The sequence below is a fragment of the Herpailurus yagouaroundi genome, unplaced genomic scaffold, assembly GCF_014898765.1.
Source record: "Herpailurus yagouaroundi ecotype Mexico unplaced genomic scaffold, PumYag 162, whole genome shotgun sequence".
Classification (NCBI taxonomy): Eukaryota; Metazoa; Chordata; class Mammalia; order Carnivora; family Felidae; genus Herpailurus; species Herpailurus yagouaroundi.
In genome coordinates, this window is record NW_024412403.1 from 49238287 (window position 1) to 49266244 (window position 27958).

The 27958-nt window shown below is 37.0% G+C and overlaps 1 protein-coding gene across 42 annotated transcripts in view; it reads right to left on the reverse strand.

Moving 5' to 3' along the window:
• Positions 1-27958, reverse strand: part of ABI3BP (ABI family member 3 binding protein) — a 266973-nt gene that overhangs the window by 106904 nt on the left and 132111 nt on the right. For 36 of the 42 annotated variants that reach the window (XM_040484350.1, XM_040484344.1, XM_040484370.1 and 33 more), the window contains 15 exons: positions 16679-16744; positions 15473-15547; positions 14846-14920; positions 13898-13972; positions 12944-13015; positions 12063-12137; positions 7226-7267; positions 6325-6363; positions 5621-5701; positions 5142-5189; positions 4009-4071; positions 3818-3892; positions 3081-3128; positions 1527-1586; positions 622-711 (listed from right to left, as the gene is read on the reverse strand). In XM_040484350.1, coding sequence (XP_040340284.1) covers positions 622-711; positions 1527-1586; positions 3081-3128; positions 3818-3892; positions 4009-4071; positions 5142-5189; positions 5621-5701; positions 6325-6363; positions 7226-7267; positions 12063-12137; positions 12944-13015; positions 13898-13972; positions 14846-14920; positions 15473-15547; positions 16679-16744 — 984 coding nt within the window. The remainder of the gene's footprint in view (positions 1-621; positions 712-1526; positions 1587-3080; positions 3129-3817; positions 3893-4008; positions 4072-5141; positions 5190-5620; positions 5702-6324; positions 6364-7225; positions 7268-12062; positions 12138-12943; positions 13016-13897; positions 13973-14845; positions 14921-15472; positions 15548-16678; positions 16745-27958) is intronic. The other 6 variants (XM_040484368.1, XM_040484366.1, XM_040484341.1 and 3 more) reach the window with 5 other exon arrangements.

The following is a 27958-nucleotide window of genomic DNA, read 5'->3' on the forward strand; positions in this document are numbered from 1 at the left end:
TTCTCCCATTCAGGTTGCCCTCCTAATTCCGATCTTCTGCTGTCACCCACATATATAGTACCTTCCAGCCTCTGTTTATGCTATTCCTGCCTATCCCAGCAACAGGTCTACAAACTGTATAAATTTTGAGGTCCACATTACACTTACCAGCTCACGGATCTTTTATTTCTCTAAGAATTAACTATGTGCCTAACAGTTGGTAAAGCCCAGTAGATATATTGCTTCTGCCCATATTCCTTTACATCTATTAGTGAACAGTTTCTACATAAGAAACTTCCTTCCTCAGCCAAGTGATTTGTTACTTCTGAACTATTTTTCACAGAGGCTAATGGAACACTTATAAAATGTGTGACTAAGTGAACTAAATATGCTAGTTACTTAACTAAGTTTTTGATAAACCAGAATCAAAGAGAAAAATATAATTTTTCAGAGAAAGCAAATAAAATACAAAGGTACCAAGAAGATACCAAGCAGCACAAGGCAGTCATAATTATTAACTAGAGCTCTTGTGACTTCGGCCTTCACAATGAAGGGTCACCAGAGCTATTAGGTGGCAAGTTAAACTGTCATGCATGTATCACATCCAAGGGGTTCCACAGGTACCAGGAACCACATATTTACCTAGTTTAGTCTGAGATACCGCTGGGCTCTGTGTGGTTTTATGTTTTGGACGTGGACGACGTGTTCTTGTCCGTTGTGTTGTTTTTGGAGCTGGAGGAAGGAAACTGGTTAATGTTGTCTTATGACTCCAGAAACTCAAGAAAGGATGATACACAGCTCTAGATTTTGTAAAATTTGGCTAAATTTCCTAAGTCTTAATAAATTTGTCTATTTTGTTTTGGAATTTTGTCATCTGTATGCAAAAAAAATTGGTGGTGGGGGGGAGTTGTCCGCTGACAGTTCTCTGAGAAGGATTATATAACATTATTCTAATAATCTGAAAAGCTTATTATTATTGGCGTCAGATTTTCAATAAGGATCCTGACTCCAGGGAAACCAGAAATACAGCATGTCCATATCGGAGATGGACCCAGGCTCACCTGCTTTTGTGAGATCATATTTAGAAATTATTTGGCTTAGACATACATCCCATTAAACATAAGAATAAACAAATTTAACTTCTTAAAATCATTGGTAAACCATAAAAATGCCCTATCTTAAAACAACTTTCGGTTGATGTCCATAGAATTAACACTGATGTTTATGGAGCAGCCACTCCTAATTGTATTTGAAATTTAGCTTTACCACAGAACACGGGGCAGAATCACAGGTTCTGTAAAGCACTAATAAAGCTGGATAATATGGAAGACAGATGCCGTGTACCAGCTGCATACAGGTTTAACCAAGTGACTAATCACATAACTTATATTAAACATCTTCAATATTCAAAATGAAGAATATAGTTGAGTGATAAGAGAGGGCAATGAGAAAATCTTAGAAAAAAGAACACCACTTGACCAAGATAGTAATGAAATAGACTGGACAAGTGGAAAATGCACTTGGTTAAGGACATAAAAAGTCATTACCCAATGTTGTCCTGGGAGCTTCAGTTCTCAGAGTTACGGGTTCAAGGTCTGTAGCGGGAACTGGCCAAAAGCAATACAATAAACAATGGAGATTTAAGAAATGTAGAAAAGGAAAGAAAATTATCTTCAAAATGTATTTTCTTTACCCTGTAATGTTTTGAAAGCATTTCTGAACGCTGTTAAAATGGTATTTGGCTGTACTCTGGCATTCATACAACTCACAAAAAAAGACATACCTCTTGTATTCTGCATCCCTATGAGGCCAATGGAAAGCTTTTTCCTGTATTTAATTATTTGACTCCAACTATATTGGAAACTTGGCTCCAAAAACATGTCAGTTGGCTACTATGTATTTTAAATTACTCTGAAAAACTGTAAAAGCTTCTGTTAGTATTTCGAAGGCTTTCACTACAACTGTTATTTGTTTTGAAGAATTATGGTAGTGAGGAGAATTTTTAAAAATATTCTCAATTAGTCTGTTTATTGGAGACGTGTGACAGTTATGCAAAACATAAACTTGTGCCTTTTCTCCATGTGAAATGGGGTACTCTTTCTCTATTTCTCCTTTTTTATTCACTTATGTTAAATGAATAATTAGGAGATGAGTATTCAAACAAGCAATAGAAATGATTAAGAAAAAAATCTCAAGAGTAATAATTTGACTTTTTGGCTCTATAAACAGGATTCCTATAATTCTGTAACATTCTAAAATGATCGAATTATGTATACATGTGAAATTGTGATTTATAACTCCTTGGATTTAAATTACCATCTCTATTTGTCATTAAGTCCAGAAGACTAAATGTAACATAAACATCTTATCATGAACACGCTGTAAGCACTTATATAGAGATTCCCTTTTGCTAAGACATCACTGCAAAGTTGCTTGAAGCCACATCTGACGAACTCTTCTGAATTAATGGAAATCTGTGCCTACAGAAGAGATGTAGAAGGCGAGGACAACAGGATGAAGCAATATTCAAAACGGGTTGCCTTCAAACAAAAAAGGGAATTGGTATTTTGCTTGGAAATCAGCACAAGATGAATTTATCAACAGGTGTATGAATTCGCCATGATGACAAGATGAATTTGTCAACAAATGTTCAGGTGTATTTGGATAGCATGGAATCAAAGAGGAAAGGACTTTTGCAAGAAAGAGACAATTATGAATTGCCTCAAGCCCCAACCACATTGTTAACTGCTCCTCTACCATAACCATAAATTATACACACATGAAAGCAGAACTCTCAAAGATTTCCTGGTTTGCAGGATGGATGGTCTCTCAGCCCCAGTGACCCTTGACAGCATCAAGTGCTGCCAGCAATCTGAATGTCTTTGAAGGGGATCAAAGAAAGAATGACATACAGGGATTATAAACTGAGCAGACGTAAGAATGCCTTATGATGTTGAAAGTTGCCCGTTAAAAACAATCAACAGTTTGTGGAAATGAATGAAAAAATGATGAATTACAATTGTTTATGTAAGAGAATACAGCCACTGACATGAGAGGGAGAGGCCCAGAGAAACACTGACCAAGAAGGAAGACATCATTACCTATGGTTGTGGAGGGAGCTTCAGTCTCAAATGTAGCAGGACCAAAGACTATCATGAAAAATAAACAGATATAATAAAAGTAAAGAAATCTAAAGTTTTAGGTGCTCCCTGATGCTTAATTCATAGGATACAGAACCTGGTTTATTCTAAGTTGATATAAATTGCTTTCTTCATAACTTCATTTATTATGAGATACTCTCTTACTAAATTAGAATTTTATACTAATTGGAAACTTAGGAGAAAATCTCAATTGCAAAACAGTTGAATTTTTAGTACTGTTATATAAAAATCTTCTTATTTGGTAGGAAATCACTTAGTTAATAGTTACTGTTTAAAATGCCATCAAGGTATTTTAGACAAAGCCAATCCTTGATTACATGCCTTTAAAACAAGAACACATTGTCAGCCTTCCTGGTCCTATCTAGTGGTGAATGCTAAAATCACTTCCAACTATGTTCCAGATACAGAAAAACCAGGCTTCTGTTCATCACATACCCAAATTCATAAAACAGAGCCTAAAAATGTTAAGAAAATGTAATCTGTCAGACTATCAGATGTAAAACTAACTTCTTACACATTGATTGTTCATTTAACTGGTATGGTTACTTTGAAAAGATAATGAGCCAAATCATAACATTGGGTTTTTATGCTTTATATGGTATAACAAATTATAAATATTTTCAACAACATTCCCCAGAATAAACGTCTTAAACTAAAGCACTAGAAATTATGTTTACCGGGTTTAGTTGGTGGCATATCTGGTTGTGCTGTGGTTTGGGGTTTAGGAAGTAATTGCTTTGGTGGTTTTGAATCTGAAGAGAAAAAGGTGCTATAATTAGTGTCATAGCAGGGCTGTGAATATCAAGATTAATGTTACTTACACACCATTTTCCTAGTTTTAGATCAAGGCAGTGAAAGTAGTGATTACCAGGCTGGATTTGAGGTGCATCTGGTCTATGTGTGGTTTTAGGTCTTTTGGATGGTTTTGATGCTAAAGAAAAAGGTATTAAAAATTAGCATAATGATCATGGCTGTAACTATCATAATTAAAGACACATACACTTCAGCAAAAACACTATATAAATTCACTGAATATACAATAAAATTAATTCCTGGGGTGTATGAAGGATGGGAAATATGTCCATTTGTACCAATTTTTCCAAAAGGAAAAATCTTTAGGAAATGTTCAAAATGTGCCTTTGAGCAAAGTAATGGAACTACAGTAAGACTTTTTTCTTTATAATTTCAGAGATCACAAGTATAATAGTTGTATTTCTTAATTGTAAGGTTTTTTAAAGCATATAAGTAGTAGTGTAGAAATTTGAATCTTGTTTAGTAGGAGACCTGGGAAATAATCCATACACACTTTAAATTATACAGAAGTTTACATGGCTACAGAGTTCTGGAATTTTCCAAAGTAAAGCACATTTTTTGTGAATGCTGAGAAATGGTATTGAACTAACAACAGTCAAACAGCATTAGTACCAAAAACAATAAAACTAGTTTGGGACTTATAATGTTCTTAATTTACAAAGACCACACTAATTTTATATTGGACCCTAGACCAAAAATAGTGTTTATGCTTCTAGTTATCAAAATATACTCACAAAAATTCTGCAAGAAACAGAAAGCTGAAGAAGCCATTATTTCATGCAGCTTTTTAAGAGGGCAAAAGTCTTACAAGTGGAATGAGTAAAGCAATGAAATGACAATTATGGCACCAGAACAAAATCTTGCCATTTGCCAAGCCCAGGATGAGCAGGGAAGTCCCTGTCTGAGAAGTGGAAGCTTTTCTCAACAGAAGGACATAGAGAGACAAAGAGTTTGTGGAGAAGCAGGAAGTTGTGTCCAAGGCCACAGACCTTCCTTAAAGAAGCACACAGGTAGGATTCTTCTAGAAGAAGTCTCCTATCTTCAGGCTCTTCAGACCCAGAGAGAAAACATGAGGAAAAGCATGGAATGAAACTGTGATGGTGCAGTGGCCCTGCAGTCATGCCTGGTGGAGAATAAGAAGAGCCAAAGTGACATTCCGTGAAAGCAACTGGAGGAGAGGAGAATTACCGACTGTGGGCACCAAGAGCTCCGGTTGTACCGTAGCAGGTTCCAGAGCTATGGAAGCAAAAGGCAAGAATACTAATTATATCAAGAAGCAGCATCTCGAGGAAGGAAACATTAATCCCCACTCTTAAACTCCTCATCCCTAAGAAAGGGAATGTGGTTTTCCCTTTCACTCTTCCCATTTACCCCTCTTCCCCTTCCTTTCCCACACCTCATCTGCCATAAATATGCATCCTACGACAAACTTTTAGGGTGCCCTACTTTAATAATCCATTTAGTGGGCCAGCTGACTGTGTGTGTACCTAATAGCTACAAATACATAAAAATATACGGTAAGTATAGAATGTACAGATGCTTAAATATGAAAGTCAGCTATACTGGTTCTTAAAGTCCAGCTATTTAGGTAATAGGTAGCTACTTTATCAGAAGCTACTATATATTACATTTTCTATGTTAACTGGAACCCTCAGCATCACATTTACCAGGTTTGGACTTGGGCACATCTGGACTAGGTGTGGTTTTAGGGCGGGGGCGACGACCTGGTCGTTTGGTCTTTGGTGAAGCTGAAGAAAGACAATTAGCTAGTTAATATAGGAGCAGTAGCTCAAAAAACTGACAATCAATACTACATGTATCTTAGAAGCACATTTAAGTCCTTTGGTTTATTATGAGTAGATATTCTTCTGTTTTGCAACTTTCTATCATCATTTACCCAGTTAACTGAGGTCTTGAATAATATTTTTTTGATTAAATTTTCCCTATTCCATTTTGAGATGGAAAACTCAAAAGTCTGTACAGCTTAGAGAAGACAGTCTCCTAAAAATTTTGGAGGTGTATGTTTAACAGGAACATGAGAAATGTACCTTTAAGGAGCCACTAGGGATACAAATTAAAATTTATTTGGCCTAAGATTCAAAAGAAGTTTTTCATTTAGCATTAAAAGTTCACAAGTTAACAGTATGTATAAAAAGTCTTTGAATTCAGAGATTGTTTCAGGAAAGGCAACTTCTTAAAAATGAAATATAGTTTATAACACTATAGAATTTAAATTTTTTTCTCTGCAAGTAAGAACAAAGAACACAAACAGGTATCCATGGATTAATCCATTAATGTGAGCCTGTTAATAAAAATACCAGCAGTAAGGAAAAGAGGAAATAAAGGTCACTCACTCAAATAACTGTATTACCTAATGTTGTTGAAGGTTTGGTTTCCGGAGTTTCAGGTCCTAAGAGTACATGAAAATCATCAGGAAGGAATCAATATCAAAGGAAAAACTATAAAGTCTAATTAGATATGAAAAATTCTAATTTCTAAAGTTGAGCAATTATATGTAAATGGTGAAACTTTTATCCATATAAGACATTCCTTTTTTATTTAATAGGTTCCTGTGTTTTTAGACAAAATGAACAAAAATGTAGTCCGTTAAGTTTGGAGAGAAAAATGGAAAAAACAAAAGAGGGCATGATTCTCATTTGGAAGGTAAGAATGCAATAAAGTAATCAACAGTTTGTGTTATAAAGGAAAATATGGGTCATTGGCTAAGATAGCACCAGCAGAACACAATTTTTGCTCTCTTTGAAGAAAAAGAAGCTATAAACATTGGGGTGGGTTTTTCTATTTCTCTTAATGAATTGCCGAGGACACATCAGGATAGTTAGACCGGGAAAGATCATAATGCTTTTCAAGAAAATCTGCAAATGTTCGAATTTTGAAAGTAAGAAAAACACCTCTATAAGTAAAAACACAAAAATATCTACAAGTAGAGGGAAACCAATGTCTTCCACTGGAAACAGCCAGGTTAAAACAAGCTCAGGAAATATTACTCAAATATAAGGAGAGACAACACAGAATGTGTCAAATCAAAACCAGTCTGGCTTTCATGGCTGTTACAGAGGCTTGGCTTAGTTAAGCACAAAGAGTGTATCTTCTGACAAAAATGGCTGAAATAAAAATCTGAAGGAAAATTAAGAATTTTTTTAAAAACCCAAGCTAATGACAACGTTCAACATAAAAGGTGCTAAAGAAAGAGAGGTGGGGTTTTCTTTTGTTTTGTTTTGTTTTCCACTCAGTAAAGGAAACTTCATTACCTATTGTTGACTGTGATGGTGGTAGACTCTGAGGTTCTGGGGCTGCAATAAAATAGGTAATATCAAAGGCCATGCTGAATATAACCATTTAAAATAGTAAATAAATGTCTTTTACTGTAAAAGTTGTTCTCTCGCTGGTGAACAGTCTGGTTCTATGGTTTATTACAGTAAAGCTCAATCACCCCACATCCTTTCCATGAATCACAAAAAATGAGAATTCTGATGTTCGTTGTTGATTTTTTAACTATTTTCCCCACCACTCAATATTCTGAAGATTGCTCCTAGTACCTGGGGACATACTGCTTTAAGGGGAGGTCAGGGTAGCCTCTCTGAGGTTTGTCAGTTTCTTGTCATCTGCCATTTTGTTTTCATACAGGATAGTCAGTTTCATCCAAGGAAGTGGGAAGAGGCAAAAGACCCATGGACCTATAACCAGGTCTGAGCTCTTAGTTTTGGATTTCTCAGGTTTGCTGGATCTGATACTCTTTAAAAAAAAAAAAATAGGAATTGAATGTATGGTCTAAAAAGGGCCACAAGTATTCATATGATGTTCCTTTTATTTGGTAGCACCTATTGCTGGTGAACAAATTGGTTTACATATGAAATTTAGTCTATTTTGTTTAGCAAATCAAAGAAGCCAAAAAGTAATCTTGGATTTTATCAGATACTGAACCAATTAAATAAAAATATTATTTAAGTATTCTTAAAGATAACAAACCTTCCAATGTGTTTCAAATTGGCAGTATGTAAATGATACTTCATGCTGAATACAGTTTGGTTACAATATCTGGACTTATAAAAAGACGATACAATAGATTTCTTATTCTACAGAACAAAAAGAATTCTTTTCTTTCAGGAAGAAAATTTAAAAAGGAACCCAATTTTTGAAGCAGAAGAAAAAGTGAAGATTCTTTGCCTTTTTTTCTTATAATTTTTTTTTTTTGTTTTAATCTTTGTTTAAACGACTCCGACTGGGGAGGTGGAACAGAAAGAGAGGGAGACACAGAATCTGAAGAAGGCTCCAGGCTTTGAGTTGTCAGCACAGAACCCAACACGGGGCTTGAACCTGTGAACCACAAGATCATGACCTGAGCCAAAGTTGGATGTTTAATCAACTGAGCCATTCAGAGGCCCCTCTTTCCTTTTTTACAGAAATCAATTAATTAATATGACACCCACCAACTAGCTTAAGAGGACATAAATAACTTTGTTACTTGTATTTCTTATGCTACATTTACCAGGAGTTCTCTGTGATGTTTCTGGACTAAAGGCTGTGAAAAGTTTTGGGGAAATAAGTAGAGACTCGTTAGTATACAAAAAAAGAAAATGTAACAACAAATATCACAGGTAGAGAATTTTCATTTATTCTGAAAGCAATGAATAGCACAAGGTATTACTGAAAGGCGGCATCATTCATTAGCATGACTGTGGCCAAATTTTTTTTTTGATTTCTCAAGAACTTGTCCAGAAATAGATTACAACAGATAAATGGCAAAGCCAAAGTGATGTATGAGATTGAAGTACACATAGTAAGGCAAAAATTGTGTGTGTGTGTGTGTGTGTGTGTGTGTGTGTGTGTGTGTGTGTTGTGTATGTGTATGTAAGAGAGAAAAAGAGAGGATAGAGGGAGACTGGATGTCTCAGATTCAACAGGAGAAAGGGTAAATAGTAAATGTCAATACATTAAATATAATAACTATCCAAACAAATCCATGTCTGAAAATAGCAAACAAAAACTCTTCTGAAATTTTGAGGCTGTGATTCGTGTTTTAATTTCTACACAGTTACCTTCTAAAACTTAGAAAAAGTAAGGTTTGCTACTTGTAGCATTTTTAGAATTTACAAAGATTAAAGAATGTGGTCTTACAAATTTTATAAAGAAAAATCTGTATTTTTTTAGTTCCTGGCTGAAACTGAGACCAAATAGGTATGGAGCCCCATCAATTAAGCTTCCAATTCACCTGCACACAGAAATATTAAAGTCAGGGTTTATCAGAAGCAAGTGTATCTTCTTGGGGAGTCTGGGTGGATCAGTTGGTTAAGTGTCTGACTTCAGCTCAGGTCATGATCTCCTGGTTCGTGACTTTGAGCCCTGCCTCAAGGTCTGTGATGACAGCTCAGAGCCTGGGGCCTGCTTCACTTCTATGTCTCCCTCTCTCTGCGCAAACCCCCGCCCCCCCCCCCCGCCCACACTGGGTCTCTTTCTTTCTCAAAAATAAACATTGAAAACATTTTTTAAAAAAGTAAATATATCTTCTGACAAAATTTCCTCTACTTTATAATTTTAAGGTATAATGATAAAGGTTTAAAAATGTTAAGCGGCATGCAAATAACTACACCAGTCACCTCAGCACAAAAGAAAGATACAATGGCTCATGATTTGTAATGAGCAATAAGAAAAATTTACAATTCTATCTACCATGTCAGAGAATCGTGTTAAAAAATACCTGTAATTGAAGGTCTCTCCTTTTTTTTTTCCAGTCCATTAAAAGCTTGAATAGCCGAAGGCCATTACAATCTTAAAGATTAATTATGAAGGATGAAATTCTTATTGCTTGAGGCAGACACGTTGGGACATGGTAGATGGTGGGATTTTCAAGAAAGCACTGGATTATGCTTACAAAATAAGCCAAACCCAATGTGGGTTTTTACTCGTTAGTTTAACCACAAAGGAAAACCAGAGGAAAAGCAACTTGCATGGAAAGTGAAATGGAAAAATAGCAGAGTGTGAGGAGAGCGGTGGGAAAGGCAATGAATCACTCAAATAAGAAAAGCTTTTGGTGGTTGATTTGCTCTCCTGAACCTTGGCTAGAAACAGAAATCTTCCGCAAAGCTATAATGGTGGCCTGCCCTAAAATAAAAATAAATATATTTTAAAAAGCTAAAACCCAAGCAATGGTTTGCAGAGATCCTGTTGTTACTCTGTGTTGCCTCAGACCACCGGAGGTCAATTTGAGTTTGTGTAACTTTAGGTGCAGATTCTGAAGTGGTTATATTTGATGCCAGGGGGAAAAGTGTGGATATTCTTGGGTGATTAGAAGGTACACACCAGAGGAATAGAGACTCATTAGCTTCCAAATAATTGGCCACATTTTAAAAGGAAATGTCAAATTAACAAATCTCTTTGTTCAAGTAGCTTAAATGGATAGGAACATATCCTCGCCCCTTATTTGTATTAATGAATTTCTACTAAACCTTTCTTTAGAAAGGACTGAAATTAATATTGTAACTAATCATGTATAAACCGTTAAGATCAAATGCAGACTTTTTTGCTTTTTTCAACTTTTATCTTATACTAACAAGAATAATTAGATCAGAGAGACATGTATTTAAATTTAGTGGTCTAAACATCCAATAGTATTTCTCAATCCACTTAGTAATAGCTCCCTTTCAAAATACAACAAAACAGTTTTTATCTTATCCCAAAGCTCTCTAGGCATGATTTTTAAATAAATGTACATTAAATCCTTCTGTCATATAGCTATTGGAGTTCATTGATTTAAACTGTTAGGGCTCTTGCGGCACCTGGGTGTCTAGTCAGCTGAGTGTCTGACCTTGGCTCATGTCATGATCTCACAGTTTGTGAGTTCAAGCCCTGCATGGGACTTGCTTCTATCAGCATAGAGCCCACATGGAATCCTCTATGCCACCCCCTCTCTGCCCCTCCCCTGCTTGCACTCTCTCTCCCTCAAAAATAAATAAAACATTAAAAAATAAACTGTTAGGGGCCTTCAGTTTCATTAGCTATGTGCTTCTTTCTCCAAGTAACCTCTCAGAGTAAGAGTACTTAATTCCATTTCTCCAACATGAAGACCTCACCCATGGTCACAGTGCCAACTACACATCCCTTTGACTAATCCCTCATTTCCTTTGGTCTGACACCTACACCTGGAAATCTCACTGCCTCTTTGAAGGGAGTCATAACAATTCCTTTTCTGAGCAGTTACATTTTTCTTCCTTACACATTTCACTGCAAAAAAAAAAAAAATCATGCCTGCTTAAGTAAAAAATCTCTGGTTCAATCATTGTTTACTTTGTAAACATGCACTAATGAAAAATCCATTGAATAGGACAGTGAGAAATATATTCTTCCAGAAGCTAAGAGTTTAAAATTTGGATGAAAATGATGAATAGCAACAAAATTCCTATATATAAAGGGATACTCATAAGTCAACATTTAAACTTCTGTATAGATTCTGGATAGATAGAATAAAATGCAGATTTGGTCATTCAATATGTCCTGCAATCGATATGCAGAGAATTGTCTCTGTTTTAAATTACATATACAGAATAACCCCTCCCTGCAAAAGAGCCTTCTTTTCAGCAAACCATCATTGTTATATCCTGAGGAGTAAACAAATGTCAGTGTTCAGATATAAGCTTCAATTCAGAAAGAAGTAATGCAGCATTAGGAAAATACTACCCTTTCTGATTTTGCAGCTGGAGAACTGAGAAGCTCTAAAACAAGGGCAGAGTTTTTAGGGGAGGGAAACACTTCTCCCTTTTTAGGCTGAAAGGCTGTTTAGTGTGATCAGAATTCCAGTCAACTGTGGTACTGGAAACTATTTCGTTGTCTTAGACAAGGGAGTCCTCAATCACTCACATCACTGTATTTCTGTATTTTCTCTGGGTTGGTCATCCACCCAACAGCTCAGAATGAGGCTGCCATAATATCAGAAGGGCTGGTTATAAGGAGATCATTTCATTGCATTTTTGTACTTTTCATGGAAAAATTGCATCAAATAGCAAAATACAAATCAGAAGTTCTTACTCCAAAGAGTGGCATAAAATAAATTTTCAACCCTACTTTTGGAAAAAAAAAATTCAGGGTAATTACCAGGTTTGGTGTCTATCGCTTCTGGGATGAGAGGAATTTTAGGTTTCAAAGAGATAAATTGTGTTTTACTGGGAGCTGGAAAAGTAAAGAAAATAATCAACAAATCAATATTTGGGCATTTCAGTGTCTAAAGCCACAAAAGAAAAAGCTATGTTTTAAGTGGAATGAACTCTTCATCTTGGAAGGTTTTGCAAGTGTTCCACTGAAAGAATATTTTACAGAACAACACTGAATGAATAAAGTGATAAATTTTCATCTGGTTTGAAAAAAACATTTCAGGACATATTTGAACTAACAGAAATAGCATTGCTACAAATAGCAACAATAACTACACAAAGAACATTATTTTAATCCATTATCTTTGAAAAAAATCTATGGAATCATTTTGCCCCCTTACTTCACATTTCTCAGCCACATACAAGTCTTTAAGCACCAGAAAGAAGGCATGTTTAAGATTGATAATCACTGATAGATATAATGCATGATCTACTATACAAAGAAATTCTACTAACATCATAATAGAACACGGTTCTTCCAAATGAAGTCTGAAGTTGAACTTGAGGATCTTACTCAGAAAAATGGAGAACTGTGTTTAGGACTCTACTTCAAATACAATGACTTATGGAAGGTGGTGAAGCAGCCGTGTTTTCCAGCTTTCCAAGGTACAGGATAATGTCTGAATGCTGATTTCAGGTACATTAACTATGGGACAAATTACCCAAAACCATGAAAGTCACAGGGCTGCTGTACTCTATGAAATCATCACAATTGTCAAAATTATCCAACTAGCACAGTGACTGAGACATTACACAAAAGCTAAGGTACTGGATTTTCATGGTAAAATTAAGTAACACATCTAACTACTAAGGACATGTCATTACCCAGTGTTGTCCATGTAGGTTCAGGGCTTTTAGGAATTTTAGATGTAATTATTCCAGGACTTGTGGTTCTTTCTGGTGATGGAAAGGAAATAAAAATATTAAGATATCCTACAGACAATAAAACGATAATCGCTCGAAGAATAACTGAATGACCCTTTCAAATCCTGCCATATTTAATTGTCAGTGTTTACAATGACAGTGAGTACAGGTTTTGGGAAATAATTTCTAAGTTCAGTCCTAATAGCAAAGGCAATAAAAAAACTGTATACTATCATGGAATAAGCAAAACCTGATTTGTTGGGCATGATTCTGAGTGTATCATTTGACAGTGAAAAATAGTACCTCCTGATAAGCTACCTCTACCATGCAAATTCGGTGTTGGGATGTGTTCCCTCCTCCTTCTCCTCTGTCTAAACCCTACACATATTTTGAAGCTTACATCCTCAACTCTTTTTCTGAGCTTCTGCACAAGTATTATAGTCTCACGAGCAGCTCTCTCATTCTCTGCTGTAGCATCTTTTTGAGATTATAAGCATTTGGAGAGTCAGAGTCATGGTCTCTCCTCTCAGCCACTGCCCTAGCTCAGTTGAAAACATAGTAGGCTCCCCAAACACCAACTGCTAGCCTAATAAACACCTAAATATACATGCATACCAAGGAAATGAGTCACACTAACTATCTTACTTCCTAACACTAACAAGACATTAGGACTTGTTTCTGGGTTTATACCGAAATTCACAAGCAAGAAGATCACGGACTTAATTTTCAATGAAGTCTTATTGAAAAATTGTTTGATTTTTGTCATTTTGCATTAATTCATCTTCAGCTAATTTCAAATTTTGTGAAGAAACTTTGACCTGTAGAATCACATAGCTTCTTTTTATGAAAAAGAAAATAGAGACATTATGTATTTGGAATTAAGTATCCTGAGAAGTTAAAGAGACCATTATTTACCAGGTTTGGTTCTTGGTTTTTTGGGCCTGACGCGTCGTTTAGGTGTAGAAGGGATAGATGTAGTTTGCTGGGTAGCTGAAAGAAGATTTAATATAGCTTTGATAAATAATATTGCACAGAGGCCAATCAGGTCACAACTGTAAACTCCTTGAGTACAAGAACTGCTTTTTATTTCTTTGTATGCCCAGAATGCCAGGCACTGTGCTTTATACCCAGAAGGTTCTCAATAAATGTGCTGATTGGGCCAAAATGAATTAAGTGTCTATATGAACACCGAAGGTATATTGTTGAGTTAAATGTACTGGGAGGTAAGCACTCTTGAGGGATTCAAGAACACAAGGTGCAGTTAAGAACTCAAAAGATAATTTACCAAACAACAGAGGACAAACACAAATATTTGGGATTTAGAGAATGGAAGTTCAGAACTTCTTTAATTCTGTAGCTCATTACTAACCTCACCAGGAGTTAATGAATTACATTATTCTAATAACTTTTAGACCATTATAGAATGTAGGCTGTGTTATCTTTCTTACCCATCTTTTCTTATCATTTCCAGGGATATAGAATCTACTCGGTGCTCTTTATATTTAGACTACTTTGAGAAAAATATTCTGACCAAGTGCTATCTAATCATGCTGAATAGAAGGGAATGTATTTTAGAATAACTATGGTCTGTAATTCCACTTCTGTTTTCTGGTTGGCAGAATTGAAAGGATTATAGAAGGGAAATAATTCTTCAAATATATGGACACCAAGATTATGGAGATTCTTTGAGGATTCTCACAAGGCAAAGTATGATAGATAACCTAGTTCTTGGAAGAATTTCATGGTATAGAATAAAGGGAAATATTTACTACTGAAAATATTCTCAAAATCCAACGTAACAGATTCTTTTTTGTCATTTTATCTGTTCTTTCAAAGTATACAAATAAAAACATCATTAGTTACCAGGTGTTGTAGGTGGCATTTCAGGACTAGTAAAGATTTCCAGTTTTTGAGGAACAAATGGTGTTTCACTTGGAGCTGAAAATACAAACACCCCACCCACCAAGTCATTCCAGTTAAAAAGAGGTATTTTAAGGATTTTAACATGCTTTTTAGATGGTGTTACCAAGCACATGCTACAAGTCCATGATTAAGAATGAAAAATGCATATAGTGTTGAAAGCTGGTGGATGAAATAATGATTTAAAGAAAAGGTCAGAATGATGATTGTTCAGCAGTTCACTCCAGGCAGACTCAACACATGGAAGAGAGGTGATACAGGCCATAAACACATGAGATGGGATGATATGGATGATGAAGAGTCCATGCAGTTTTCAAAGCTTTTCATTCCTTTAAGGATGGAAAAAATAATCATCTATTAGAGTTCAAAAAGAGAGAGAAAGAGAGGGTGCACACATCCAAAATGGAACATAAGATGACTGCATTACAGGAAAAAATATATATATTCAGAAATAGGAATGAAATAAATGATTAAATGTGATGGAATGAAATGGTCATTTGGAAGAATGGCATTCACATGGATTTTCTCTTGATGGAAAACAAAGTAGGATTTTTCTGTTAAAAACATTACCCAGTGTTGCCCTTGGCTGTTCAAGAGTTCTAGAAGTTTTAGGTGGGACAGAATCCAGAAATGGATCACTTGTTTCTGTTGGAATAAATGTCAACATTTATAAAAGCAGAAGGCCCCAAGAATAAAACACAAATTCATGAGTAATAAATTATTCCTCATATGGGGAAAAGTATCACGAACACTTGAACGACTGCTGACCAACATTTTAAAACTAGTGATTCATTAGGAGCTGAAGATGAACTCACTTTTAAAAACATATATACTTTAAACATTAGAAACCATTATAAAAACGTTTCATGTATTCAACTTGTCTTCAGTTGGCTTTTCTGGTTTCTCACCTTTGTTTAACTACTAAGTGAACACACTCAACACTGTATTCCATTTTTTCTCTTATTTTCTGCTATTTAAAATTATTTGCTTTTATCATGGCACAAATAATGTGGATATCAGGCGAAATATACAAAAATATCAGACATATATCTATGTCTAGCAGAGACCACTCATATTGACTTGGAATCTCTCTTAGTACCTAGTTTAGTAGGTGCTTAATAAACAGTTGCTAAAATGAATTATTAGATTGAGTTACATTCACTGTATGTGGATCAGTAGGAGAATGCCAAAGATCAGATCCAACTGAACTTCTATAGACCAAGGAATGACATGATTGCTCTAGTGCACGATTTCTCAGCTCATCACTATTGCCTTTTAAGGCTGCATAATTCTTTGTTGTTGGGGGGAGGGGGGCTGTCCTGTACATTGCAGGGTTTGGCAGTATCCCTGGCCTCTACCCACTAGAAGTCAGTGTACCTTCCCCAGTTGTGACAATCAAAAATGTCTCTAGTTGTTGCCAAATGCCTCTGGGGGGAGAAGAGAGAAACATCATCCCCATCTGAGAACCACTGCTCTACAGAAAAGTCCCTAAGAATCTAAAACCTTTTTAGAGTGATTCTGTTAATACATTACTCTGGGTCAGTGGCAACCAAATTTATCTGCGTCTCCCACGTGTGGCAGAGCTTATTACTGATAAAGAAGTAATCGCTCAACAGAGAAATGGGTAGAATCCATCTCACTGACACAGACTGCCACTTCTCTCCTGCAGAACCCTGAAGAGTATGCTTTTTCACTCTGCGCAAGTTAAAGCAAAATGAGGCGTAGTGTTGTCAGAACATTTGGCTTCCAAAGAAAGAATTGAGAGGCGGGGTATACCTGTATGGGGTTCTGATATGTCAGGCTCATCTGATGTTGTAGGGCTTGAGAAAACATCATAAGTTGCTTTTAAAAGAAAGGTAAAACATAAGAGAAGATGTTAATTTTGATTAATTTTAAAAAATTTCATGACACAGTTTAATGCTGGGTAAAACAGAGTTTTATGTAAGTGCTAGTGCGTTTAGGCTCTGGGCTATTGGTCTTGTCACTAAATGTGTAAGCAATCACTAAGACTTGCCTCTAGGCTTTCCCCAAACTAAAGGCTTTTGTACAGTGAGCCCTGGCACTGGCCTCGTGGGTGATGTGCACATAGTGCTATATATTTACAATGAAGTGGTGCCAGCTCTAAATCAAAGAGCTTCAAAGAGTATAAACATAAATGAGTCAGAAGCAATTTGAGGAGAGATTTCCAAAGAAGGAAACAACAGTCACATTGAAGCTATTTGCACCAAATAGCTTAGTCTTCCTACTTAGTAAAAGTTACCATCATGGTATCTTATGTTTGGACAGCACTTTCCAGTTTGCATGGCACTTTCTCACATATCAGCTTATTTAACCCTCTCAATATCCCTGAGAAACATGTCAGGTAGGCATCATACCCATTTTCTAGATAATGGGGTGTTAATTCCATTTTCTATATGATGAAGTTGAGATTCGCAGCCGTGAAGACATCTGCCAGTGGTCTCACACAGGCTTTGTCAAGTTCAGTGTATTTGTCATCCCATTAACAGGGCCAAGAAGAGCTGAATTAAGACCAGTACTCTCTTCTTGCACCACGCCTCCTGCCACTTTACCTGGAGGCAACTTTCTTTCTATATTCCTAGTGGAGCCATGAGCCCTTCTACAATCTAGGTGGATTTCAGGATAAATTTAATATTCTACATAAACCAAGGAAAGCAGGGTGACCTTGAAAAACAAGGTTGATCTTAATACAGGGATAAATTTCATGTTCACATAAGAGTTGAATCTGCAAGCAAAAAGAGCATCAAAATAAAAATTAAAGATGTTCTCTTTTTCTGCACAAAGAGCTGTCAGTATGGTAATGGGAGGTGAAGAGAAAGCATTAATTGTCATGAGATACATGTTACTTTCCTGACCCATTCAAAATGGCTCTACAGAAATAAACTAAAAAGGAATTCATAGGAAAATTTACTCAGCAAGGTTACTTGTCAGTCAGCGACCATGTCATGACTTTGAACCAGTGCTAGTTGAAGGTGTAAGAAAGATAATATCAGAGTGTGTGATACACTCAGATATGCACAGAGGGCAGTTTATATTGCACCACATACTGAAGAAGCAGGAAATAGAATTCTCTTTGTGAAGGCCAATCTACTACTTTGCAAAATCTTCAAAAACAGAAAGAACATTCTGAGTCATGCACATGTTCTAAGAGCCAATGCTTTAAATTGCAATGCAAGGTTTTCTTTAGCCTAGCTACAATTTTTAAAGAGATAAGAATGACAAACCTTTTGAAGGACAAAAATGCTGGTGGTTGCTGATCTTGCTTGCTTCAAGCCAATTTCAAGTCATGGATATACCCAAGTCAGCCCTATGTATTACCAAACAAGTTAGGAAAACTTTCCCAACTTCTATTTAAACTTCTTATACTAGAAGTTATGAATAAGTATCTTGACTTTTAATTATATTGCTGCTAACTTTTGAAAAACGCTACAACTGTCTTTCTGTTACCCTAAGTCATACACATCCCTTCTATCTAGTAACACTGAACCAGCTTTCTTATATTCTTTAATTTTTGTCCCAAGAGTACCCCCTTTCTATTTCTTTTCTATATTGATAATTCCTTTCTATTTGCCTGGTTGCAAGCCAGGCTGCCATCTTCCCTCAAGTTATTCTCAGAAAGCACTATACTGGGGAAGGAAGCCCTCCTTCTGTCATCCTCTGGCCATGGTGCCTCATGTTGGGAAGTTCCCAAGTATCACAGACCTCTCACACCTAAAACATTTTCTCAAATATACTTCATATTAAAATAACACATCTTCCAGAAGACTTGGTCCCTGCTATTTCTATTTCTGGAGTTTCTGAGAGTTGAATAGTTAAGAGCAAGAGTGCTAATAACTCACAAATACCACTTGCTGGAAGTTTTATGTTCTTTGAGCAGCTTTGAGAGGCATGTTATCACCCCCCCTTCACTCATGGCTTAAACACACTTTTTTGGGGCACCTGGGTGGCTCAGTCAGTTAAGTATCCAACTTTGACTCAGGTAATGATTTCACGGTTCACGAGTTCGAGCCCTGCATCGGTCTCTGTGCTGTCAGCCTAGAGCCTGCCTCCGATTCTGTGTTTCCCTCTCCCTCTGTCCCTCCCCCGCTCATGCTCTGTTTCTCTCTCAAAAATAAATAAATATTAAAAAAATTTAAACACGTTTTGTGAATCTCAAATAATAGATACCGGAGGAGAGAACAGTGTCAAAAATGGAGTTCTCTAAAAATCAACAGCTCTTGGGGCACCTGGGTGGCTCAGCTCATTAAGCATTTGACTCTTCTTGATTTCAGTTCTGGTCATGATCTCACAGTTTGTGAGACCAAACCCAGCATCAGGCTCTGCAATGACAGCAGTGGAGTCTGCTTGGGATTCTCTCTCTCTCTCTCTCTCTCTCTCTCTCTCTCTCTCTCTCTGCCCCTCTACTTGCTCATGCACGCTTTCTCTCTCAAAACAAAAACAAAAACAAAAACAAACAAACAAAAAACAAAAATGGGGCACGTGGGTGGCTCAGTCGTTTAAGCATCTGACTTCAGCTCAGGTCATGATCTCACTGTTCATGGGTCAAGCCCTGCGTTGGGCTCTGTGCTGACATCTCAGAGCTTGGAACCTGCTTCAGATTCTCTGTCTCCCTCTCTTTCTCTGCCCCTCCCCACTCTCTCTCTCTCTCAAAAATAAACAAACATTAAAAAAATAATAAATTAAAAAAAAACAGCTCTTGATTTCTTTATGAAATTCTTGTATATGTGTTTCTATACCAGAGTAAAATGTGTCAAATGATTAGGCCTCTTGGCTTTTAAAAGGCTACTCCAGCTATAAGAGTGATAGATAGCTAAGAGTGAAGAGCAAATTCCTGTTTCTTAGACTCTCCACATGCTATCATGCATTACTGTTTAGAGGGAAATGCTCCTGTTTAACATTAAGCATTATCTCTAGTCTCGCATTCACAGAACATAAATGGGACCAAAAGTTGCAGAACCAATCCAACACAAGTAAAATAGGTAGTTCAATTCGAAGGTTAGAAAGAGCTATTATTTTCTTTCAAGTAGCAGTAATGACTTATCATGATAACTCAATTTCACTTTTATATTTCTCAGAAAAATTATTATGAAATAAGCCATACTAACATTTGCTCATTTGCTCACAACTTCCTAAAACCACATTGTTAAATTATGTTTTGTTGGTTACATGTTTTATTTTTTTAGATGTTTATTTTTGAGAGAGAAAGAAAGAGAGTGCTAGTGGGGGAAGGGCAGAGAGAGGGAGACAGAGGATCCCAAGTGGACTCTGTGCTGACAGTGGAGAGCCCAATATTGGGCTTAAACTCACAAGCAATGAGACTGTAACCTGAGCCAAAGTCGGATGCTTAACCAATTGAGCCACCTAGGTGCCCCAGTTGTACATTTTTTAAAAATGATTTTAAAAAACTAATCAGATGTAAATCCCATCATAAAAATGCTCTGATATTTCTCTGGAAATGTGATAGCACACAGATAAAGCATTTCCACTTATTAAGGACTTATCAATTTATTCCATTCAAACTCCATGAATGTTAGTACCTATGTGAAAGACTTTCCTTTTTCATCAAATTCTTAGGTGAAAGGCGTCATTAGGACAGAAATTGAGTCAGTCATGTTCATGACGCACTCCAAAGTTTATTTTACCCCAGAGCCTGGTACATGGTGGAGACTCAATAAAATTAATAGGAATAATTATTCTATTAATTAGTAGAATTAATAGAATTAACCTGCAAGATGGCCATTACAATGAACAAATAACAGTTTGACAGCTGAGTAGTTCATGCTCTTAGTAAGGACAAATGAAAATAAATGAATAGGCCCCTTTAATTATTTTATGATACACATACTTGTGCACACAGATCTCTTCCTCTACTACACAATTAATTACCTGCCATATGGTTATGTGGCCATACCCTGCCATGGAAATAGAATTCTAAAAACATACGAAGAAGCAACGGGAAGATACAATAGGACTATCAATAAATAGTGGGATGAGAAAAGCATTTATGAACACCACACACACAGTTCTCAGTACCATTTAAATAAATACATCGTGCTTTCCTTAGTTGATGGAAAAATAAAGTATCTTTCTGTTTGGACTTGAAATTTGTGAAAATAGTGCATACAAGAAAATGCTCATGAAGCAAAACCAAAGGCTGAGGCTGTAAATCTCTAAGAGGCCACAGTGAATCTGTAAACCATCTGCTACACGTGAATCCTATTTTCCTGCTCTGTAAGCATCAACACTACCACTCATCTCCACTTTTTTCTCCTCTCTAGGGCTTAATCCAGTTGGGTGGGCCAGATCTGTAATCATCAACAACTCACAGGGAGGCAGTAAGGTCCAAATGTAGATAGAGTTCAATCTCTCTTCAACCACTCTGAGCAAACCACAATTTTCCAACCAGTATACCACTCCCCATGTGTGATCATTCAGCGTTCAGGTCTTTAAATGATTTATAGATCTTAAGTGCATATAGTAATTTCCTGAAGTTCTACAAAGTACTGAAAATAGTAAGTGATGAACTCCTAAAGGCAGCTCTCAAAGTAGACTCTAATGAAAAGACTGAGGCTGATCATTCTCAGTTCTGACTCTGTGGTCAAGGGAGAGCTTCTAAGGATAACTGTTTGTTGTTCAAGGGGAAGGAATTATGCCAGAAGATGGAGTCGTCTTAATAATAAGTCACAGTACATTTGGAAGGAAAAATCAGTTAGTCTGGGTACACTGAGAAAAGAACAGTCAGGGGAGTTTTCTAAAAATGAAAATGAACATGTCAGATCATCTTGGGTTGTATAAAGAAACCATTATCTTTGTCTGAACTGAGCTTTAAATCTTTCCTGGTACTAGGGCACCTGGGTGGCCCAGTCGGTTAAGCAACCGACTCTTGGTTTCTGCTCAGGTCATGATCTCACCATTCCTGGGTTCGAGCCCCACATTAGGCTTTGTGCTGACAGCACAGAGCCTGCTTGGGATTCTCTCCCTCTCTCTCTGTCCCTCCCCTGCTTGCTTGGGTGTGCATGTTCTCGTTCTCTCTCTGAAAATAAAACAAACAAACTTTAAATCTTTCCTGGTATTACAGGCACCTGGGTAGCTTAGTTGGTTAAGCATCCAACTTTGGCTCAGATCATGATCTCATGGTTCATGAGTTTAAGCCCCACATTAGGCTCTGCACTGACTAACAGTGCGGAGCCTGCCTGGGGTGCCTGTCTTACTCTCACCCTCTCTCTCTGCCCCTCCCTCACTCATGCTCTGTCTCTGAAAAATGAATAAACCTTAAAAAAAAACAACTTTGTTTTAAAAGTAAGTAAACAAAAAAAAAAAAATTTTCTGGAGCACCTGGGTGGCTCAACCAGTTAAGCATTTGCTCTTGGTTTTGGCTCAGGTCATGAACTCACAGTTTGTGAGTTTGAGCCCTGAGTCAGGTTCTGGGCTGACAGCATGGAGCCTGCTTAGGATCATCTCTCTCCCTCTCTCTCTGCCCCTCCCCTGTTCATGCTCTCTCTCTCAAAATAAATAAACTTAAAAAATTAAAAAAAAAATTCTTTTTTGGTACTAACTGATGGTCTTTTTAAGTGGATGATCAAGTTAAGGAGGCTTAACACTGATGACACTATGAAGCCAGAAACCAAAAGATGATTTCCATCTTACCCCTTCAATGACATAAGGGCTTGAGAAATGATGCACGTGCCTGAGCTGTGGGATGGTACACACATCATTTATGCTGCCTCTCCCACCTCTGATGCCCATGGAAAACAGAGCAAGTTGGCCACACATCATTTTACTCCTTGAACCTAGGAAGGGTCTCAGGGCCCAGTTTATAGAAAGATTCAAGTTGCTACTCTAACTCAACAGTGTGGCTGTGTTATACATCCTTGCCCAGAGTTAATAAGATGTCAGACCATTCCATGGGGGCAATGCCTCTTTAAATAACAATGCATATATCCTATACATTCTTTTTAAAAAATGTTTAAACAAGTGAAATGAAGACCCAAGAATCTTTTGTTAAGCTTATATGCAAGTTAGAGTCTTTTTATTGTCTCTCTTCCTTCTTCCTTTTTTCCAGTCATGTTATTGTATTATTATTATTACTATTATTATTGAGTATCTGCAGCAATTCAGGAGGTTTGGGATGGGCAGTGTGGTAGGAAGGGGATGCATTCAATTCAAGAGTCCATTGTATTAAGGAAAGGATGACAGAGTACCTCTCAAGTACTGTGAATTAGATTTAGTGACTTACACTATTTTTTAAACACATTATTTCCAAGACATAACACTCAATGAAAAAAATTATATTTCCATTTTATAGGTGAGAAAATTGAGACTCTCAGAGGTTAGATCACTTGTCTACAGCCACATAACTACTATGTAGTTGAGTTGGTTATTAACCCAGCTGTGTCACTGCATAGGTCACAGATCAGTGATCACATTCACAAGAAGAATGAATGTCAGAAAGTGGCCAGTCTTACTCACAGACCACTTAATGTTGCTTAAAAATCTAGAAGGCACCTGGTCCTAGCATCATTTGCTCTGTTGGGAAGCTATTCAAGAAAAAATTTCGAAGTAAACTGTATAACATTATTTCACTCTTAACTTGGTGTAGTTGTTAGAAGCTTAGGAAAGAAACCAATGAGGATCTAGTTTTTGCTTCTCTACTCATTCAGGGGCAAGCCTCTCACTTGTTGCTTTAAAAGAAAATGGTAACTCTCTATTTCCAGGGACTTCTGGAGGATCAATAGGATGGTATATATACAACCTTTCAATCTCTTGATAGGAAATTGCTGTGCAAATACAAAATTATACCAATGAAGAAGCAATTCAACAAGTGCATGCACATACACACAAATGCACACTTCTTTGGGGGACCGGAAGGTAGACTACTCTTCTAGAACTCACTCTATAGTACACAGAAATCATAGTCAACTGGCCACTTTTCAATAGAACCTAAGACCAATTCCATCATGTCATCAGAAAAATTTTCTTTCCTGAGTTTTTGTTACAAGCACTTATTTTTAAAAGGTGGCCAACTTTCTTTTAATATAGAATTTATTTTAAAGAGTATACATTCTGATGTATAATTATAGAGCAGATTTTAATCCTCTCTTTTCTAAACTTTAAGAAAACTTAGGTTTGCCAAGAGAATAAAGATATCAATCAATCCTACTTCAACATACTTTAGAGAAGGCTGAATACAAAATACAATTCTAAATGAGGAGATCAAAAAATGCCATACTAAGGTTGGAGCAAATAGGCTAAAAGTGGGGAAGAACATGTTTGATGATTACACTTCTCAGATTTTCCACAATATTCCAAATTCCAAATACCCTATTTCACTCCTTCATAATCTATTGAATTGACCTAGGGATTTAAATAATCAGCATGCAAATCAGAATTTCCATACAGCTTTTTTATATCCCAAAGTAATACAGACAGCTTTTTGAGAGCATGCGCTGTGATCATTTGATACAAAACATGAAGTAAATATGGAAAACAAATCTAGTAAATGCTGAAGCAAAATGAATTCTACAAAAGGTACTGGTAAGTCACACTTAATGGTTGTTAAAGAGAAAAGCAGCCTCTGGCACCCAGGAGTTGGCCTGGCACCCACAGTTGGGCTGTGGCACTCTTCTGCTCAACATCAACAATTTGAAGTAACACTGATATCAGACAAGACCGCTGGGTGACCGACACAGATCAAGACAAAAACAAGACCACTGTTTGGTTGTGTGCAAAACAAAAATTACTATCCCCACTTTCTGGCTAATATGGATTTACCAATCACAACTTCACTGTTCTTCCTGCCTTCTAGTTAAGAATTAAGATACTTGGTTATGGAATTACTCCCGTTTTTTGGCAGCAGCCAATCCAGGCGTTGCTTCCTTGGACCCTCCCCAGAATCACCTAAAACAAGACCAAGTCCTACAGTGAGTCCTTTCTAGTACCCTCTTACCAAGGACCCCACAGTTCCTCATGCTCTGCATTCTCCATTGTTAGAATGAGCAATAGCTTTAACTTTGTTCAAATACAGGTGTGGTCCTAGTGGTCTTTGGCTGAAGGGAGTTCATATAGCAAATACAGACACACTATACCCCAAAGAAAACAAAATGTGTTCATTATTAACAAAAAGTGTTAATAATATCATTAACGCCAGCTAAAATGTATCATTTCTTCAAAACATATAATAACTAAAAATGGGACGAATGGTATTATGGACCAGCGTTCCACTACTATCTCTACCCCTCTCTCTTCTGACTTTCTAAAACAATTTCATTAGGAAACCACGGTGAATGACTGGAAAGTAAAATAATCCTATACATTGAAACTAAATAGGAAATAGAAACTTAGTACACATATAAATTCACACAAAATTAATCACAAGAAACAGGAAAGTCTTAAATGAATGAAAGGATAGCATGAATATATCAACTCTTTAAGTCACAATATATAGGATAAATTTTAGTTTTAACATGTTGGGAAGATGCCACACAGAACACTTACATAAGAGATAGAAGCATTAGTAGAAACAAGACATAATCACCCACTTTGAGAAACCAATCTTATATTGACTTGAGGCCTCCCATCCTACAACTGACTACATTTGATGATTCTTACCTACATGTGTAAAATATTAGAGGTTAGTGATAAGGTAGTGCTTCTCAAACTTTACATTCATACCAATTCCCTGGAGACCTTGTTTAAAAAGCAGATCCCGATTCAGTAGATTTGGAGTAGAGCCCAAGATTATGCCTTTTTAACAACTTCCCTGGTGATGCCAATGTTGCTGTTCCAAGGAGCATACTAAGTAGCAGAAATATAAAATTTAAGTGTTGTGAGGGAAGGCTTGCAAATTTCTAGGGCCAATGCTCATGCCTGAGATCATTACCTACTGAACTGTTACAGCCATGACAAGCCCAACACTTCATCCAGAGGGGGTTGGCAGTCAAAGTTGGAAGTTCTCTGGCAGCTTAAAGTTGCTCTGGCAGCAGTGAGGTAACGGAATAATGCAAGCACTTCCTGCTGCATTAGCCACTATTCATACTCCATCAGAGCAAGGCCAGAATATTCCTTTCTGGAATTAAAGGCAAAAGGAACTTTTCCTTCACTAGGATCTTTAATTTCATCTCTCTTTGTAACCCTACAATCCTCCCTTCCCAACATATTCTCCTCCCTCCCCAAAGCTTAGTTCAGTTCAGGATTTATATATATTTCATGTCCTAGCCATTAAACTCCATAAGCAGTTTCCTTGAGGCTCTGGTCAGTTCATCCTTGAATAATCATAGACACAAAAAAACTACAGGCTGCTCAACGGAAATGCAGGTTGCCCTATGCCTCCAAGGTAAATAACCCAAGCTAAGAGATGAAAGGGGCCTAAGCCTTTATTTAGTCCCATGGGCTCTAGTTTGGTTTGAGAGCCATAATCCTCATGAAGGACATGGGAGCCAGGCCAGGCATGCCACAGTGCAGGAAGACAAACCATCACACAGGTCCACAGACTGGTTGTTGCTCCATAGCCACAGTGCAGCTGGGCCTGTGGAATGGCTCCATATGAAACTCTACCCCGGACCCAGATTTTAGACTCAGGTGACCTGGAATGCTAAGGATATTTTTGCACCCACATTAAGTAATTGCATTACAGTTTCAGGGTCAGTGACTCTAGGGGAACGAAGCCCGTGTAAGACCCAATTTGAGACTTCTCTGGATGGTTGACAACCATCACCAACTTTCAAGTGTTTTCCCACTGGAGAAAACTAGGGGAGACTATAATAGACATGCTTACTTCATGTGATGCCATCCTTTTATCTTTTGCTGAGATCTGAGCCCACTACATGTAACAGAGAAGGAATAATTAGCTAACATCTATGCCTCTGAAGGCTCATTCTCATCCTTTCTCAAACCAGTCCTCTGCTGGAATCCTTTCTGGAAAATACCACAAAATGTCAGTGTACTTAACTTCATTACATGAACTTCAACTACATTATATACTATATTATATGTACTCAAAGCATCACAACTAGAAGTGCACAACAATTAAATACAAACAAGTAAAACAAAAATCATGGATGTAATCATACCAAGTGGTTTCTGAGGTTTTAGTATAATTCTCACATGCTGACTATTCTCTTTAGTTGCTAGACCCCTAGCAAAGACAAGATGTATAGGAAATAACTTTTTAATTAAGAAAATATGTTATTGCTGTGTTGTTGTTTTTTTTTTTTTAAAGGGAAGCTGTCTCCCTCATCAGTCTTAATGGTGGGACAAAGAATTCTCAGGAGAAAAAGCCAATTGCCACAATTTATAAAAGAACAAACTAAGACCCAGGAAAGTAGAAAAAGAGCTAAAGTATACTGTTAATGGGAAAGCCAGAACAGGAATCAAGGTCCATTTTTAATGCCAAGACCTGTGGTCTTTCCTCTTTATCACAATGTTCTTAACAGATTTTAGTACTTAGCAATGCCCTGCACATAGTGAGCTCTCTACTGTTTACTGAATATTTTTGTTGGAAAAAAACAAAAAACAAAAAACAAATATCCACCTGCAAGGGAAACATTAAGCTGATACACATCAGACCCAAGATACCTTATTTTTGTTTCTGTTCTCAATGTCACTACAGAGGTCTCTAGAAAATCCATGTGCCAATTCACAGTTCACCTTCTAGCCACCCTTCTAATTATATATCCAGACGTTAAAACAGAATTTTAAAACAAACACAAAGCTGTTTTACTTTGGCATTGAGAAAAACACAACATTCCTCCAAGTATCAAGAATGCATTATAGCTTGGGCGCCTGGGTGGCACAGTCGGTTAAGCATCCGACTTCAGCCAGGTCACAATCTTGCGGTCCGTGGGTTCGAGCCCCGCGTCAGGCTCTGGGCTGATGGCTCAGAGCCTGGAGCCTGTTTCTGATTCTGTGTCTCCCTCTCTCTCTGCCCCTCCCCCGTTCATGCTCTGTCTCTCTCTGTCCCAAAAATAAATAAATGTTGAAAAAAAAATTAAAAAAAAAAAAAGAATGCATTATAGCTTTACCATTTACTACAAGTATTTT